The sequence below is a fragment of the Homarus americanus genome, unplaced genomic scaffold (genome assembly GCF_018991925.1).
Source record: "Homarus americanus isolate GMGI-L3 unplaced genomic scaffold, GMGI_Hamer_2.0 scaffold52806, whole genome shotgun sequence".
Lineage (NCBI taxonomy): Eukaryota > Metazoa > Arthropoda > Malacostraca > Decapoda > Nephropidae > Homarus > Homarus americanus.
The window spans coordinates 9,541,158-9,559,813 of NW_024720773.1; the positions used below are offsets into that span (position 1 = coordinate 9,541,158).

Sequence of the window (18,656 nt, forward strand, 5' to 3'; positions counted from 1 at the left end):
CACTCATAAATAGTGGAAGTTACGGTTGATCTACACTCAGGAATTATATAAACAATACCTTTTTTTAATAAAAGCAGAAACTACAATTGGGTTTCGTTACTAAAGCCCAATATAATATAATTGTACCAGCCTGGTTAACTTTGAATTAACCAGCCGGTTCATTGGTGGCAGCAGTGGGAACTCAAAGTGGCCCAGGGGCATACTAAATGCTGTGACCTCTCCCAGTGGCGGCTCGTGATTTCTCATCGAGTGGTATCTGCCAATACCCACTAAGCGAATCTAAGTTGCTAAATACAGCATTATCCTTACCTAAGGACTGCAATATGTCACTCAAGACAGGCATAGGGTACCTATCTGGGATCGTACATTCATTAACGCGCCTGAAATCAATAACAGGTCGCCAACCACCATCCTTCTTTGGGACGAGGAATAAAGGGCTATTAAAAGGGGACTTTGAATATGTAATAACATTCTCATCCAACATATCTTGCACCATATCCTGAACTACAGCACGCTGGCTATGAGGTAGTCTGTAAGCTGGTACATAGATAGGATTTGTTCCCTCCTTTAGCGATATGTGATGGGATGTTAAATCTGTCTGTCCTAGCTTTTCCCCTGGCAAGGCTACAATATTTCTGTAGTCAGCAAGCAGCTCCAAAAGGTGTGTCTTGCCCTGAGGATGATCCATCACCATAACATGTGGCGCTATTTGATCTATCCTCTCTTGCCTAGTCTGTTGGGATTGAGGTACAACACTACCAATTGGGAATTGCGTAGGCTGTAATTCGACATTGTTGTGATATACCAGAAAATCACACAAAAAAAATAACATCCTTTCTTCAATATTTTCTGAACGTCTGTTCTATTCAAAACAAAAACGTCTGTCAAACCACCAGCTTATCACTTCAAAAAGTTGAGACCTACCTTCTGTCAGTTGTGAAACTGTATGAGAGTTTGATCTCCTTCGTCTCAGAAATGAGACAGGGTCAGTTTGATGAAATAGAAGATCAGGCTAGGGCTTTTGCTGAGCCTGTCTACACAGAGACAACTAAAGGAACAAAAAAGAGAAAACATTTCTTTGATGAATCAGTTGGCACTGAAACTCAACTTTATCCACGTGAGAAGTTCAAGGTGGACAATTTCTACACCATATTAGATTGCCTTAGGAATGAATTAGAGCACAGAGTGAATGCCTACTCAGAAATAAAGAAGCTGTTTAGTTTCTTAACGGAGGATGACAGTATGAAATATGATGATCTCAAAGCCCAACTGGAATTGGTTGTCAGTACCTATTCCAGTGACCTGGAAGCATCTGCTCTAGATGAGTTTTTGCAATTTAGAGACATTTTGTCTTCTGAATCTGACAGGTCAGTGACAGACATCTACACTTTGCTGAGGTCCAAAGATGGTATTTTGACAACTGCCTTTCCAAACATTAGTATCTTGGTAAGAATTTTCCTTACCATCCCCATTACAAATTGTGAAGGAGAGGTCTTTCTCTACTCTATCTAGGGTGAAAAATCACCTGAGGTCTACCATGGGACAAACCAGATTAAACTCACTTTCATTATTATGCATTGAATCTTAGCCTCAGGGCCGGATTCAGGAGTGGGCAGCTGCCCAGGGATAATAACGAATTTTAACCCTATTAATTTTTGTCAATTCACTAAATCGTCGACGGCAACGAATTATTTCTTACTACAAACACCAATATAAACTACACTAATACCAAGACATCATAATATATAAAATGGCGGTGTTTATCTTTGCAATTACCTTTCCATAAAACATCTTCACCTAAATTTCCATTTGATGACTGAATAAAACTCACTAACTACTTGTTGGGTTGACAAACTACCATGGCAGTGGTTAACCAACTCTCCAACATCATATGTAACTTAATTATGAAAATAAAAATACCAATAATTTACTCACCACACAGAAGAGTAGCGACATAAGCTTGTGTTTAAATAACTTAATATAAAAATACTAAAAATTTAATCACCACATAACAGCCAGTTACAACATGTCCTTCTCTCACGGCTCACTCGGGCAAACGGCCTGCTTTTGATGTCACAATGGTGTGTTATACCAAGGAAGGAATATAGAGAGAAACTTGTACTACACTGAATTAACGTTCAGCCCCTGACTGCTGCGCCATGTCTTGATAAATTTTACCATAAATATATAAGGTCATTATAGAAAATGTGTTGCTGTCTTTCGCGTAGACTCCTGTCATAAGCTATATACATTTTTATTGTTAGCAGCCATTGCATAAATATAAATGATTATCTGCTTATACATTTATATATTTATTTATTCACGAACAATTATGGTCCTTAAATAAGGGACTTTGGTGGGAGATAAATATAAGTTAAGAACACATCAGAAGCAGTCGGGCAGGTAGACCTAGTGTAATCTTTATGATATCCACAAAAAGTAGAAAGCAGTAATAAAAAGACTAAGTATCAGCTTTCAGTCTTGGAAATATATATAATTCAGGGTGGATAAGGCCGAAATACGTTACATGTTCTGATAAGAATCACACACACACTATATAATTTCTATAAATTTAAGACAGCATACAGCTTGCTAACACTTCCTACACGATTGGGGAGATAAACTTTAAACTTTGTGATAGTTGACAACTACAATCAAGCTGGGTGGAAAAGTTAAGTGAAACCAGAGGAAAACAATAGAAATGCATATTCTATTTGGTTTGTGTTGTAAATGAAGGGAGATATTGTATATCCATCCCATTTAGATTGTTGCGAAAGAAATACCCCCACGGAAATAAGTTCCATTTTATCCAATATCCCCCCAAAGTAGTTAAAATCACATTTCATTGGGATTTTAAGTGCATGTGGTGCAAAGATAAGTAAGCAGATAAGGGTAAAAAAACAAAAAAACAATGCGGTTCCAGCATTTGTGTGATGTGATTTGATTGACTTTGCCTTTAAATTAATACGTCATCACACTCATAAACTATTAACTAAGGTGTGCTTGGTATAGTATTAAACAAGTGTGTTATATTGAGTTAGTTTAGTAATGATGTGTTAAATAGATCAATTCGTACAGCGCGCCTCATGACGTCACTTGTAGCCAACCAATCACAGGCATGATAGTGTCCTACAGCCAAGGGGTGTGCTCATCAGCCACAATATTTTTATTTTTATTAATTTATTTTTATTAAGTTCAGTTCAATATTAAAAAATAACCTTTCATTTATAGACAAATAAGGATAGTGATACGTAAGGTTTATATACTGACATATTTTTTACTTTATTTTTATTTATATATGAAGATAAAATGAATGTTAGTTGATTTAGGAGCAATAATAGAAGGGATTATAGATAACGCTGAGTGAATGTTTTGAAACTCCGGTTACGGAAGACATCTTTGAATCCTGTTGAGCCTTGTGTCACTCACTGGCACTCTGGCAGACCATCAACAGCGAGGCACACGTTGTCTTCGTAGTATCTTTTGTGACGAACACTGTACGTGGACAATCAAGTGTTACCAGGAATAGAGGTAGCCACGACAGACATTAGAAGCAGCCAGGAGAAACATCAACAGTGGGGTCGACGCCATTAGTTCACTAGAACAAGGACTTGTCAACACCACACCTATAATAAGACTGTAAGTGTATACTGTAATTGTAAGTGTAAATATGACTGTGTACGGTATATTTAGGTATATATTACGTCTCCTGTTCATTGCTTACATGATATTTTGAGTATACTGCATTTGGTAAGATCAGCTTAATCAGGTAATAAAATGGTTTATTTAGATTACATGTATTTTTATCAAATACTTCTTGTGTATCTTGGGCGTTATCCTCAGCATCACATTTATAACTTTTGGGGTTATGTGAAGGTTATTTACTGCCGGGAAGTGAAAGTAAGTTTTTACCAGAATTGAGTGAGTTGCTTTAACCAACAAAGGTGAAGTACTGTACATTAGTGAGGGGACCCACCTGTGATGAGTTGGCACTTGGTAGGTAATTCAATATCACCTGAAACCCAACCCAACCATACCAAGGTAATGCATATATTAAGTACAGTAGCCCGGGTTTGCCAGCTAGTAATACTTTACAAAACCGACTCCTAAGAAGTACCGTATCAACTTTGAGGAAATTCTTTGCAATGGAAGAATTGAAAATTTTCTACTTTTGTTTTTCAATATTTTTGTCGTGAACACAAAAGCAAGTTGAATATTTGCAAGTTTCACCTTACATGCTTTTTATGCAGCAAAAAACAGAGATGATTTTTTGTGGATAAGATAAAACCAACGAAACCTGACCTAACCTACCAATCGTAGGATAGGAATAACATTATTGTAGGGTAGGTTGGTTAGGGGTTTTATTGGTAAATTTGCAATAGTGCACACAACTCCGTCAGAAAGTCAAAACTGTTTTTCTAGTGTATTTTTGTGTTTTGATTGGTTTCGACCTTCATTTCTGTTGGAAATTGCCCGTTTTTTAGTTATAGGGATTTTGGGTGGTGTGTTTTCCGACAAATTTATGGCTAAGCGAATACAAAATACTGTACACAAAAAAAACACTAGAAAAACATAAACTTGACCTGACCTAATGTAACCTAACTAACTCTCACCATATGATGGAATCACTTATTTCTTACCTTATTGGCCGTCTCTTCTTTGTCTTTGGGATAAGGAACAACTTGCCACATATGTTGGTCTTGACGATATTTACAGACGTTCTTACACTTAAGACACTTTACTGTGGTCGGGAGAACACCATGAGATCTAAAAAAAATGCTATAGCTTGTTCGTTGTTTTTCCTCAAAACGGGCAGTCAACTCCATATAATTGAAGTGACACCCATCACAGACTTCCATGATTGGAAATGAATTTGAATTTAAAAATATGAGACCCAAAATCAAAATCAAATTTTATTGGGTAAAATATACTGCGAATTAAACTACAAATAATTTTAATTGGTGGCCCAAAAACCCCGCTTTTGATTGGCCTTGTGACGTGTACAGCAATGCATACGCGTGATGATTTATGAAGGAAACTTGCAGTGTGGGAGATGAGGTAGGTGATAATGGTGGAAGATTAATGGAAGAAAATAGAGGAAGATTTGGGATGTGCCATCTCTGTTATTATACGTTTGCGACGGTAATGTAATAGAAGAAAATTATCTTATAATTAGACGTCTTTTTCGAATATGATAATAGATTTTGGGTAGGAAAGTTGTGTGCACAAATGCAAAAATACCGTTTTATTTTGTTATTTTACCTTATTGTCAACAGCAGAAGGAACGTGAACATAGGTTCCCTGATTACAGTCCGTACTGGGTATTAACTGGTAACAAAAACATCTGAAGAAAGTGGGAAGTTTCATTTCTTCCAATGTTTTCTTGATATTCAGGGGAATGAGGCGGCAGGCCGTCAAAGCATGGAGGTGTTGGCAGCACGAGGTTGCTAGCTTTCTTGCAATGGCAATGCAGAGATCACTTGCTATGGGGCGAAACTTGTTAGTGCTAAGAATGACTCCAACCATTTGCATCCAGACCTGAAGGGCCAGCCCCTCCCTGAGTTTTCAGTGCTTTTTCCACACCATCCCTCCTGTTATTTTCTCGAACAGGATAGCATTTGGTGGGTTATAGTCACCCTGGAACCTGATGCCTTCCTCTTCGCTTGCAGGGGGATGTTTTTCCTTCAGTTGTTTTAACGTCTGTTTATTGGCAGAACACCACTGGAGGATTCCTATGCGAGAGATCTGTCGTCCAAAGACACTTTTCCCACATGCATTTTGTTTCCAAACTTTCTTGCAATGTCATCGGTGTTTTGCTTTCCGTCTCCTATAAATTTTAGTCTCTTGCAGTGTTCTTGCTTCACATAGGAGACCATCAAGGGCCCATTTCTGCCACATTGTCAATCTTCTCTTCATTGCTGCCAAATTTTCTTTGTGCTTAGTCCTTGCGTGTGTCCTCTGACAGAATAGATGGGGTATTATTGCCAGTACGTACACGGTATTTGAAGAGCTAAAGGGGCAAGGAAGCAGTCCTGAGTGTACTCGGTTATGAGGCGAGTCATCTCCCGAATCATTTCTTTAGTGGCCGCACACTTGGGTGGTTCAAAAAGGTTAGCTGGCGACCACCTGACAAAATCTGAGAAAGTTTCTGTAACCCATATGACCGCATTTTCCATCGACATGCCATTCCACTGTGGTGGCTGTCTGCCATTTACCTCGTGGACATTGCTACTATTGGAGCAGCATTTATTGGTACTACATTTTCAGGTTGAGTAGACTCACTGCTATCATTTAGGATATTGTCGGGCGGTTGTGCCTGGGCGATATCCCCTGTGGCCTCCTGTGTCGGCTCCTTGCCGTATGGATTCCGGCAATTGTTTCCCTTTCTGCAAACCACACATGGTCGGTTGTTTCTCGCACAACCACAGCTAGTGCAATTTTGGTTCTGGCTAGCACAGACGCAATAATGGCTGTTACCCAGCATAATGTTCCGCACTTCAGGTGATAGGTACGTTCGCCTCCGACATCTGCTTTGGTCCCATACAGATAAAGAAACTAATTCTTATGAGGAAAGGGCGGAGAGGTGACAGGTTGGACTGCTGTGTCCGGGTAGTAGGGGCATTCGTGCAGAATCATTACCACTAAAACCTTTTGTTGGCCATTTTATTTAGGGGGTCGGGTCCGCATCACCCTACTCAAGAAATACAGTGGTACTCTGTGTGTAGATGTATATTTATAACAATATATAGCTGACTTATCTCTGAATAACAATTACAAATTAAAAAATGCTATGGGAATTAACAATAATGACAACAAAGGAACAAAATTGAAAATTATTTATGATTACTATCTTAGAGGTGAATTTACTGTATCAGAATACTATTCTTAGTACTGTATGCAATTAGGTTAATCTGAATCATAATTATTTGGATATGAGAGAAAGTGCTTGAGTGAAAATTAAATTACTGTACAGAAGTAGGTTTTATCCTGTCTGGCACTGGTAGCCTATGCAACTGTAGGGTTGAAGTAATAGAGGCAGAACCTTCCAATACATAACTAAGTTACAAATGTGTGTTCTTTTTAAAGGTACATCTCGGTCCACTAATAAGGATTCGGAGTCAAAATGTTGTAATTTTGATAAGTCTCACATGTGAACTTTGAGGTTATTTCACCCCTATTGTCTGTGCTAATTACAGTATTTGCTTCCTTTAAGTACTTTTTTTTTCACTTGAATGTTAAAATCAGGCTTAGAAACCAGGTAAAATGTGCTAACTAACAATTCCAAGACAGAGAGGGTGAGTGTACTGTATAGAACAGAGATGATAGTATAGTAGAACTATAGTGTACTTGCCTCTTGCCACCATAAACTCTGATTCTGGTTCAGTTGGCTGTGAGAAGGGTATTTTTCAGTACGACCCTGCCAAACACTGTTGGCTTCCTCCAGGTGCCTTGGCTTCCTTCTGTACTAACACTGAACCCATAGGAAATGACCCTCACTGGATCTATAGGGAAATGGTTTAGTCATACCTGGTGAAGCTTTTCAGTACTATATGACCATGTATCATGTGCATTTCCTGAATGGTATTTTTATTTTCAATTAATGGAAATTTGTTGCATTAAGGTATCATTATACAGGGTATTCTATTCTAGCATTGACTCATTCCTAGAGTGAAATTACATGCATCTTGGGTTGGGGCCTTTGCAAAGGTTTGCTTAATTTTATCACCACTTAAATTATGGAGTCTTAGTGTTAGAATTTCTTCAAATTTTTGCTCCTTTTGGTGTTTGGAAGACAAATTCCCTCTTCTCTTTCAGGGCGGACTGGCGGAAGACTTGCACTAGGAAAGATAGTCACCGAAGAGGATAGATGGCATAGTGGTTAAATTTGTTAAACATAGGCAGATATGGTTATAGTAATTGAAGGTACCCCATTGCTTAAGTGTCCAAAATCTACCGATGAGTTCTATAACCGTTATCCGAGTCTCGTTGAGAGAGGACTAAGCTTTGTTCATGAAAATGCAAGACAAGTACAACCGGAATTTACCTTGTATGTTGCACAGGGAGAGTTTGGTGTTGTACCTGGTAAAGATTCAAAGGTGAAGATTATAGGTTCTGATGATGCCACTACTTGCCATATTGTTATTCTAAGACACCCATCTGGAACTGTTGGTGTAGCTCATTTTGATGGTAGTAAAAATGAAGAAGCTGCAATTAGTGCCATGGTGGAGAAGATCACGAACATTGAGAGGGGAGCAGAAGGTCTTCAGTTATGTGTTGTAGGAGGATACACACCAGAAATTGGTAGCCATGAAGCCTCAAGAAATGAGGCTGAACACCTTTCACTTAAGATTTTAGGCATGTTTTCACGTCATAGTTGTTCTTTCCATCTCTCCTTGTGGTGTACCTGTCGACTAAATACAGTGCAAGGGAGTAGTGGACCACAGCCTATTATATATGGTGTGGGTGTTGACATACTTACTGGCTCCATATTCCCTGCATGCTTTAAATCACACGACCCTAACATACCCCTTAGATCAGCTTCTCGCTGGATATCTGGAGACAAGAAGTTGTATGATATATATGACTATCATTCTGGAACAATAACTATTGATCCCTTTTATTATTCTGGTATGGATTGCTTTAGTTTTTACAAGCAACTTTCAGATGATTTGTTATTAAGAAATTTTTCAACATCTCCGAAAGTTGAGCCACCTCGGTTTTGTCAAGATCTTAGAAAAGTGTTTCAGGTTTTTGTAGATCACCCAAACCCAGAGGCAACTCTCTTTCTTGGTAAAAAGTCCAAGAAATATGTCATGAACTCTAATGGACTGTGGGAACTTATGCAGGAGCAATTATAAGGCAATAAAAACCTGGAAGACAGGAATATTAGATTTAGCATCCTCTTTTGAAAGGTAATTGAGTGGGGTATGAGTGTCATCCTTTACTCAGAGTGGTACGTATTTATACAAAGGAGATTTGTAACGAATTATTAGGTTTGTATGTGAAGATAAGCTCAAACATGGTTAAGATTTATAAAAAGATTTTAATTAATTTTCTGTGATCTCAGTTATACCATTAGTTGTACAGTAATCAGTTACAGTATGTCTTATGTTAAGTTCTTCAGATACGGGGATTTGGTGTAATAAAATCACTAAAGGTAGCTATCTGCTGGAGAGATTTCTTGATTAAGAGCTGTTCTTCAAATTATATTGGGAGAAACATTCATGTGTTAGTCTTCTAGTAAGTGACCAATGTTAGAAATTGCTGCAAGGTTCTGGCTTTTTTGTCTATGTTCTTACATATTGATGTTTTTTTTTTTTTAGCTGAAGTATGTGTGAGAATTTGAGATAGTGAATTTTTTGAGTGAATAAAAGAATACAGGTGAGAAAGTGAACGTGTGTGTGTTTCTTCGAGAGAGGAAAAGAATGTTGCTTGTGTTTTTGTTTTTAGGCCTCATATTGATTGAGGATACAAAATTCCACAATTTATTACCACTAAGTGACATTAGTTATATTTAATCTGACAGAGATCATATTGTTTAGAATTATTTTAAAGAATACTGTATTGGAAAGCTTTTTTAGCATCAACTTTTAGGGAGAGGCTATGCCAAAGTGCTCTTGTCCAGTAATTCCTCTGTCTTGTCACTCAGGTTCTCATTGTTCATAGAAAACAAAATCTCGTGTGCTTTATAGTAACTGAACTGCTCGTAATAATTAAATTGAACTTTAAATTTTTTTATTGGTCCGTATACTGTAGATGATAAGTGACAGTCAAGAACCAGGTCGATGCATGAATTATTAAGGTTACATTGGTTGAACCCCCCCCCCTTTGTTTTCTTCCTTACTTCAAAATTTGTAACCTTTCAAGATAATTTTTGTATCTCCATCCACATGCGTTATCATTTGAGGTTTCATGCACTAGAACCTTGTCTGTATATGAAAAGTAAAGGTCACAGAAGTGTAATGGTTAAATTGACTAACAGGATGAGTTACATATCCAGATATTGTTGGCACATTTCTAGTTTTTCTCTGGTTTAGTTTTCCTTGTGAATATATTTTTTGCAGAGATGCTGTAAACACGACAAACTGTCCATAATGCCACCATCATGTCTTCTTTCATCTGAGGACTTAATGTGGCAGAATAATCTGGTGGGATGAACCAGTATTGCTTTATTAATTCAGGGTATAGTCTTTGAAAATTAATTAGCATTATAATATTTTTCTTGATTTAAAAATAGCTCTCCAGTAGATAGCTGCTTAAAGGTTTGTTAACTGTTGATAGTTTGGTAGGTGAAGAGCTGATTGTGAATTTTGACATGTTAACCACCTCTTTACAGCAAATTGAAACCAGTACAGTGCTGCACATGTAAACCACAGCTTAGTGTTAGTTCCCTGGTTTTGTTTTGTGGTAAAGGGGTTTTGAATTACAGTACTGTAGTGATATTTGAAATCCTATATCGGCACTCATTTTTAGTGTTGGAAATAATTTCGCTACTGTGATTGTATACATTTGAAAAGAGATGTAAATCGGCTAAACTTTGTAAGTTGTTAGATTCCAATGGTCAGAAATACTTATCGAATTTATTATGATTTCACCTGTTTATGGAATTGTCCGTCTTCTTTACATTGTACTATCCAGACTCGGGTGCACGAGAACACTGTGAATGTCTGTCTCATTAGGAAAAGGTTTTGCAACGTATTTATATTTGTGAGATCCTATGTTTAAGAGGGAACTTGAGATAGAAATTTATAATATTTGCTTGCAATAGAATTAGAGGAGCATTTTTTAATAACTTTAAAGCAGTATTATGATTCAGTGGGTGTAGGTGATAAGTTGTGATGTTAACCAAATATTTTCAGTTTGTGTTGGCAGCAAACTTCCAAATAAATGATTTTGTAATTCATATTCTTAATTGTGTATCCTGTGTACATTGTTCTTAAGGAATAATTCTCGTGGCTGAGTTTCACAAAAAGTTTGGTGAAAGTTAAGTATTGTACAGTATATATATTTTGTTTATATTTAACTACCTTAGGGTAAAAGGTATTAATATCAATAATAAGTGGAATTTTTTTATGAGTCAACACTATAGTCTTTAGTCATAAGTGTTGGTAAGCATTTAGTATGATTGCAAGTAAGAGTAATGTATGATATATTGATTGATATTTCTTTGAGTTATATATATTCATGATTAGGATTTTAGTACTCTTCTAATATTATTGTAAATGCTTTGATTTGTTGAGTAACCTGTGTAAATTTTCTGTTCAACAGGGGTATAGGACCTGGGAACACGATTATTGTCTTGGCATCTACAAGTCACTGTTCAGAACAACCATGGATCTGTTGTTCTTATGGTCTTGCTTTTTTCTGACACTTGTTGCCATAGTCTCGTGTGCCAGGGACTACTACGAGATACTTGGGGTGACCAGAGATGCAGACGAAAAGGAAATAAAAAAAGCCTTCCGTAGGCTGGCCATCCAGTACCATCCCGATAAAAATAAAGAGAAAGATGCAGTGGAGAAATTCAGAGAACTTGCTGGGGGTAAGTGGTTCATTATTTATCATGAATTGATTTATAGGGAATCTAAATCACTTTAAATTCTTATGAGCGAGAATAAGACATTGTTTGATGGGGATCGGAGGAAATGAAGTAAATCATGGTGGTAGTGCTGTTCTCAGAATTTACCAAAAATTTTCTAATAGCCTCACAGATAGCTGAATTTTGATCATGAATCCTGATTAAAGGGTCACTAATAATTTTTTCATGAATACCGGTAAGTTAATTTGCAAATATGGAGGGTAAGTGTATGTGTAGATATTACAGTAGGTTTTGTCACAAGGTGATTTTGTAGTATTCATGTGGTTCTTTGTTTTGTGGGCATAGGCAAGAAAAGAATAAGGAGTTTCACAAAAATTAACATTTTTCACAGAGTATATTGGTGATGTTACCTATCTATACAGTATATTTGTATTTTTTACCTACAGTTTCTAAGGCTTAAAAATCTCTTCACAGCATATGAGGTTCTTGCAAATGCAGAATCAAGAAGACTGTATGACATGGTAGGTCATGCTGGCTATGCACAGCAACCTGGGGGAGGACAGCAGCGACCCTTCGACTTCAATGACTTCAAATTTGATGACCTGTTTGCTGATTTTGATGATTTTGAAGGCTTCACTGGCGAATTTTCCAGAGATTTTGTAAGTACTGTATAACATGTGTAGTTATATAAAATGTACTGTATGCTGTAGCTGTTAAAATTTAGCTGTAGTTAATTTTTAAAATGCACGCTGTACAGGTATCCCTTGTTTAACAATCGTTCACTTAGGTAGCTATAAAATTTTTAACTCCTTCTCGTTTAACAATCATCAATTTTCAGTTAGCAATTTTCGATTCACCGGGAAATTTAGGGAGGGAAGTTGGAGAAATTGGGGATTCTGTGCTCAAAGTGCGCATCATTACAATGCAGTACTGTAATGTGGCTTAGAAATAACAAAATACAGTACTGTACTGTATACAGTATAGTGCAGTATTTTATAGTTTTATAGTGTACAGTACACATATACATACTGGACAGTACTATAAAACTATAAAATAAGACAAATGAAGAGCATGGGAGTGTATGTTTGGGAAGTGAATGTATGTTTTGATGCAGTGAGCTGTGACTGGCGGCCGCACTTTCCCTCCCCCAAGTGATGTCGTGGCATACTGGCAGCAGCCACACACATCTCTTGAGTCAGCTTGGTGACTGTCCGGATGAAGTGTGTCGCGTGTATAGTTGTATGCTGTACCAGTAAATGTGAGGAATAAACAAAAATATAGATGATAAAAAAAATTATACTGCATTGCCATTTGGCAATCATTTCATGGGACACAAGACCGAAAACAGCCGAGAGATACCCCACGTCGCTCCCCTGCTCTGAGGGCTAATTGCCAAGCACGTAATAAATGTTTATTTCTTGTTTTTGACCTTATAATAATTAATATTCTTTCTTTTTTGCCACTTTCAGTATGAATGATTGTGTATGCATGTAACAAGGAAAATTAAGAAAAATTGCATATACAGGGTATGTACGCAAAATGATGAGTTGAACAATAATATAACTCGGAGCTCAGTCTCTTGAGTGCTACTGGGTGGCGACTCGGCTACATAATTACGTGCCATCTCCATGGATATTATTTCACGTTGTCCTTCATTTAGTGATCATTTCTTTTAACAATCGGTTTTTCAGGAATGCATCCCAATTGTTAAACAAAGGATACCTGTAGTTAATTGTTTAAATGTATACTGTATAATATTGTTGAATTTACCTAATAATGTCATGCATTTGCTGCTATATAGTAACTGTCCATGTTTTCATGACCATATATGTACATGCTTCCCTTGCATGTCTGGATGTGGTGTTCCTCGTTGTATTTTGTAGTTTGGGAAGCATTATTATTTGTTGAATTCCAGTAGTGGCTATAGTTCTTACCGGGAATACAGGCATGTTCCTTTCTTAAGTTATTATTTAGAGTTCTCTATTAACCAAGTACTGTACCTTTTTTCTTGAATCAGTTTCCTGCTTACTAATATGGAGAGGGCTTGGAAAAATACCTAAGGTCTTCAAGTTTCACCCAAGTACAATGTTACACTGGTAATACTTACACTTGTAATTGTAAAGCAATTACATCTTGCATATTCATGTATAGATGCTCTCTTGTCTCTGGGTTCTATATTAACCCTTTCACAGCGGGAGGTTACCCTAAGCTGAATAAAATCATCTGGCGGTAGCCAGAATAGAATGGCAAGTGCGTGACACGCGGCGAAAGGGTTAAGCTTTGTCTCGCCTCTGAGTTGGCATGTGCAGTAAAGACTACCATAATTTGTATATGCATGAAGTGATGCCCTCCTCCTGATGACCATACAATTTTGCATGTAACAAGCAATCACAACTAGTTGGGCAGCTTAAAATATTTTTAGTATAATAAATTTAACTGGCTGATCATCAAACAGCTTGATACATAATGAAACCCAAAATAAATACATGTTTAACATTAATTAATGGATTTAGGCACTGAATGATTAAGCTGTTGCAGTACCAAAGTAATTTTTACTGTACAGTTTCAGAATAATAACAATCAATGAAGTTTTGATATGAATTACTAATCTGACTTACTATTGTCAGTACAGTATTTGAATAAAAAATTTTACTTGAGTAAATTTATTTATTGATATAAAGTGTAGTTATATCAAGAGTTACTGATACATAGTACTAGTAAATTATTGTATTAGTACTGTATTGAAAATTTTCATATGTCAGAAGAAGATTTTAGAGTAGGCAGAGGTTAGAATTGAGAACCCACACTCCATACATGCAGGGTGATGCCTTTTTGGACATAGAAGACTTCTTTGGTGGAAGTTTTGGAGGGGACATCTTTGGTTCCCATGATTCATTCTTTGGGGGCGGCCACTTCCAGCATGCAGAACACATGAGGCGACACAAGGAAGCTCACAGACGAGCACATCAAGAGAATTTCTTTAATCAGCATCAACATCAATTTCGACAAGATGACATCCACCAAGAGAACAACATTCACCAAGGAACTTTTGCTCAAGCTGGTGCCTCAGGAAAGACCTGTAGAACCATTACTCAGAGAGTTGGCAACATGGTCACTACTTACACCACATGCAGCTAAATATTTCACATTACCTTTTGAATCTTGTACATAGCATCATAAAAAAATCACTAAGTTATGTAACCCCACAGTAACCTTGATAGAATACTAAAAGGAATCTGCTTATGTGGTTGTCCTTCATTACAGTATGTCACTTATTCATATCCAGGTGTCAAGTAATAGTGATCATAAACTTATTGTCAAGTAATTGGAGGGCACTTGATAGTATGTATTGCATAATCTAAACATGGTGTTCAATACTTAGCTCCATAACTTTAGCACTGGCACTTTTACAAGTTTACGAGAAGTTCATTGAATGCCAGCAAAAAACTAATGGGCTGGATATTACTAATTCACTGTCAGTTCTTGCATCCATTATCAAGTGTTAAAGGGTATATGATGAGGTACAAGGAAACTGGGGAAAATACAGAATTTTTAAAGATTGTGTTAGTTATAAAGAGTACTGAGGTGATATAGTAGAGTATATTTAAACAGTACAACAGATTATTTTGACAGGTGGTTGTAGATATGGTTAATAAGGCAAAGATACATTATTAAACTAAGGGAATAGGTTTCGTTGCCATTTACAGGATATATTTGTTCTCAGACATAACCATGTAGCTATTCCAGAAAACATTTAGATGGATCATCTTATTTCCTCAGTGAAATAAAATTAAATTTTCATTCACCACAATTTTAAATTTTCAGGTGTGTATTTACTCGGTTTTGCTTTTAAAATAAGTTGTTTGAAGTACATGTACAGTATCTTATGAAACCATATCTAGAAAAAAAGAATGGGTTTCATTCATCAGATTATATTCAAATAAGCAAATTCAAATTAATGTATCTTTTCAGTTTGTCAGATGAGAAAAATCTGGAAAAGAATAAAGGTATACAGTATGTGGTTTAAGTTTGTTAAATAAGATAGAAAAATCCTGCCAGTGCACACTTTTACTATAAATTATCTGAGAACGAAAGTATTATTTACATGTTTTATAGAGGTGGGTGTACAGCAGCGTTAATGGCTCAGTGTGGCTGGAATATCAGATACTGCATACTGCTTCTACAGTATGTAGCTATTAACTCATTTGTGTCTGACATTTCTATCATTTAGATGGTTCTGGATGTTTTGCCAGAAATTATAATACATTTATTATTCTGTAGTTTTATGTAAATTTGGTGGCATGACATTAAATGAATTGCTTCCATTTTTGATAGAAATGAAGGATGCTATGATACAGGATTCACAAGATATTAAGTTGTATTAACTCGTTACTAGTCATTAATGTAGCACTATTATTTAAAATGTAAATCTTTTTGGCTCTGTGTGACAGTATTGTACTGAAACCTGCTTAATGGAAAAGTATTACTGTACTAGGGTGTGTCTGTGTTTGTTTGTGTTTGTAGTTTGTTTTTGTTTGTTTGTTTTTAGTGGTCATGCATACAGTTTTCTTTGCAATTTGTTGTACACTTGGTAGAAAAAAGTATCTCGGGGGAGGGGATCCGTTGAATTTTGAACTGTTCAATCCTGTTATTTTGCTATGGGTGGAAGGCTTGATTATGACACTATTTCCTACCTATTATGGTAGGCCAAATTTAGTTATTTCATTCAAAATATCAAAAACCTTCATTCGTGGTGTTATTTTGTTTTGCATTAGAATTGTAAAGATACTCCTCTTTACGGAGTGCACTTTCTGGTGTGTAGGTCTTTTGTGCCACATAATAAGTGATTAGAAAACTCCCCCCCCCAAGGGTGGGTCATTGATAACACGGTAATGATTTTTGTAATTCAGGTACAACTTATTTTCATTAAATTTATTTTTTTCAATATTCTACAGAGTACCTGTACTGTATAGTAATTAAGGATCCAGAATCAAAAAGGTGATTCTGGTAACGAGTCTTTCTAATGAACCCCATTAACAGTTTACTAATTTTCTCCCTGATTACAATCAATTCCCAGTAATAATCAGTTTTATGGCAAAAAGATATTTCCGACCAGAAAAAAAATATTGTGACATCCACAAAGCCTTTATGGTGTAAACTGTTATAAGTGGTGTATGACTGTTGATGTATTTTTCAGTTTAGTTTTTTGTAGATCCATTTTGTTTAGTACCATTTTTATTTATTTAATATATCCTTAAGGCAGATTACAATCTGTTATGCAGAGCAATACTAATGTACTATTTTATATTTTTTTGGGTGGGGGTGGGTTTTTCTTGAGGTACAGTATATTCTAGATTGATTTTCTTGCACATTAGCTGTATCACAGTACAGGCATTTGTCTTCTATATATCCTCAAGACCAACACCTTTTTGATCTCCCTCCCCCATTTCTCCAAAATGACAAATACTGTACAGTGCTATAGTTGCTGTACCTGTTTTGGGTTTAAAGTTAATCACATTTTGCTGTTAGTAATAGTAAAACTTGATTTAAACTACCTCTGGACATACAAATTTAAAACCATTATGTACTAGGTCAGAGGATACTGGTCAGTGTGATAAGAGTATGCAGTTTGGTGATGGATTTATAAGGTTTTCATTGTCTGTGATATATTTTGTATAGCAAAGTGGGAATGTTTAAAAATATGCAAAAAAAAAAAATATTGAAAATATTAAATACATATTATTTTCATTTAATGTTTGAATGTCTTTATCATCCAGTTGCCACTTTCTGATAGAAACTATTTACTATAATGATCCTGTACATGTTTCAATGACATTGCCTTGTGTAATAATGGGGCCAAAGCACCTGCCCAGGGGCAACACCGTCCCCAGGGGCCCTCCTTAAGGGCAGCGGCGCACTCAGCCCTTCAAGGGGCAGTGGCACCTTTAGGGGCCCTCCCAGGGGCGGCAGTGTCTCAAGGGGCCCTCTCAGGGGCGGCAGTGCCCCCAAGGGCACTCCCAGGGGTGGTGGCCCCCCTCAGGAGTGGTGGCGACCCAAGGGGGGGGGGTGGTGTCCCCAGGAGCCCCTCTTAGGGGTGGTGGTATCCCCAGGGACCCTGCCAGGGGCGGTGGCTCCCCCAAGGGCACTCCAACCTGGCAACTCCCACAAGGGCACTCCAACCTGGCAGCTCCCATAAGGGCACTTCCAGGGGCGGTTGCACCCCCAAAGGCCCTCCCCGGGGTGGTGGCATCCTCAAGGGCCCTCCCTTGCTTCTTCCAAAACCACAATATTTAGGTCTCAACATAACATCAAGACTATAGCCTTGGTATTCTGCTTCTCCTCAAAATTCAGTTTACAATTATATTACTGGTACAGTTTTCAGTCCATACTTATACAGAAATCATGAGGTGAAAATAATAATCATATACTTTTTTGTTTATTTCTTTATAATGACACAGAATACTTGAAGTCTGATGCAAAACGCAGTGAAGGGAGGTGACAACAGCTCCATAGGCTTGAACCCTAAAACATTACATGAGGTCAAATAAAATATTGGGTGGTCTAATATTCACACATGAAAGCTATTAAGACTGCCTTTTCATGTCTGAAATAAAGTAACATTCACTGGTAATACCTTAAAGTTGAGCCTCACATAAAGCTTCAAAATGATACCTCAGTGTCTACAGTCATAGTACCATACTTCTCTATACTATACCTTGATAACTTGTAACTTTTTAATTTTCATCAAATATGTGGTTGTAAAATATTTAAGCTAAGTGCCAAAATGTGTCCAAGAGGCTTACAATCACATAATGCACCTTAAGTATGGAAAGAGAAGTCATACTGGTACTAAAAGAACTCAGTACTGGAGGAACTGTAATTCAAATGACCTTTAGTTTTCAAAAATAAAATGAAATTAATGGTCTGGGAAAACAATATTAAACGGTTAACCGAAACAGAGTTCAATGCAAGTTTTTTTCCCTCAAATAAAATGATAAACCCCCAAAAAATCACAATCTTTCCAACCACTCATTACTAATAGTTCAGATGTTGAATTCATCCAGACACAGCTTCTTGTGAACGTTGTCACCAAACAAGAGTAACTGGAGGCATCCTTCCT

The 18,656-nt window shown here is 36.9% G+C and overlaps 1 protein-coding gene across 3 annotated transcripts; it reads left to right on the forward strand.

Moving 5' to 3' along the window:
- Nucleotides 1–1,560: 1,560 nt before the first annotated feature.
- Nucleotides 1,561–17,289, forward strand: LOC121861052 (dnaJ homolog subfamily B member 9-like). Of its 3 annotated transcripts, none has more exons than XM_042358559.1 (4): nt 3,312–3,639; nt 11,269–11,539; nt 12,011–12,195; nt 14,357–17,289. In XM_042358559.1, the coding sequence occupies exons 2-4, from the start codon at nt 11,332–11,334 to the stop codon at nt 14,672–14,674; spliced, it is 711 nt and encodes a 236-aa protein (XP_042214493.1). In that variant the 5' UTR covers nt 3,312–3,639; nt 11,269–11,331; the 3' UTR covers nt 14,675–17,289. The 3 variants fall into 3 exon arrangements, with proteins under 3 accessions (XP_042214492.1, XP_042214493.1, XP_042214494.1); XM_042358560.1 differs by having other exon boundaries at nt 3,315–3,639; nt 14,456–17,289; XM_042358558.1 differs by lacking the exons at nt 11,269–11,539; nt 12,011–12,195; nt 14,357–17,289 and adding an exon at nt 7,816–10,903 and having other exon boundaries at nt 1,561–3,639.
- The last annotated feature ends 1,367 nt before the right edge of the window (nt 17,290–18,656 follow it).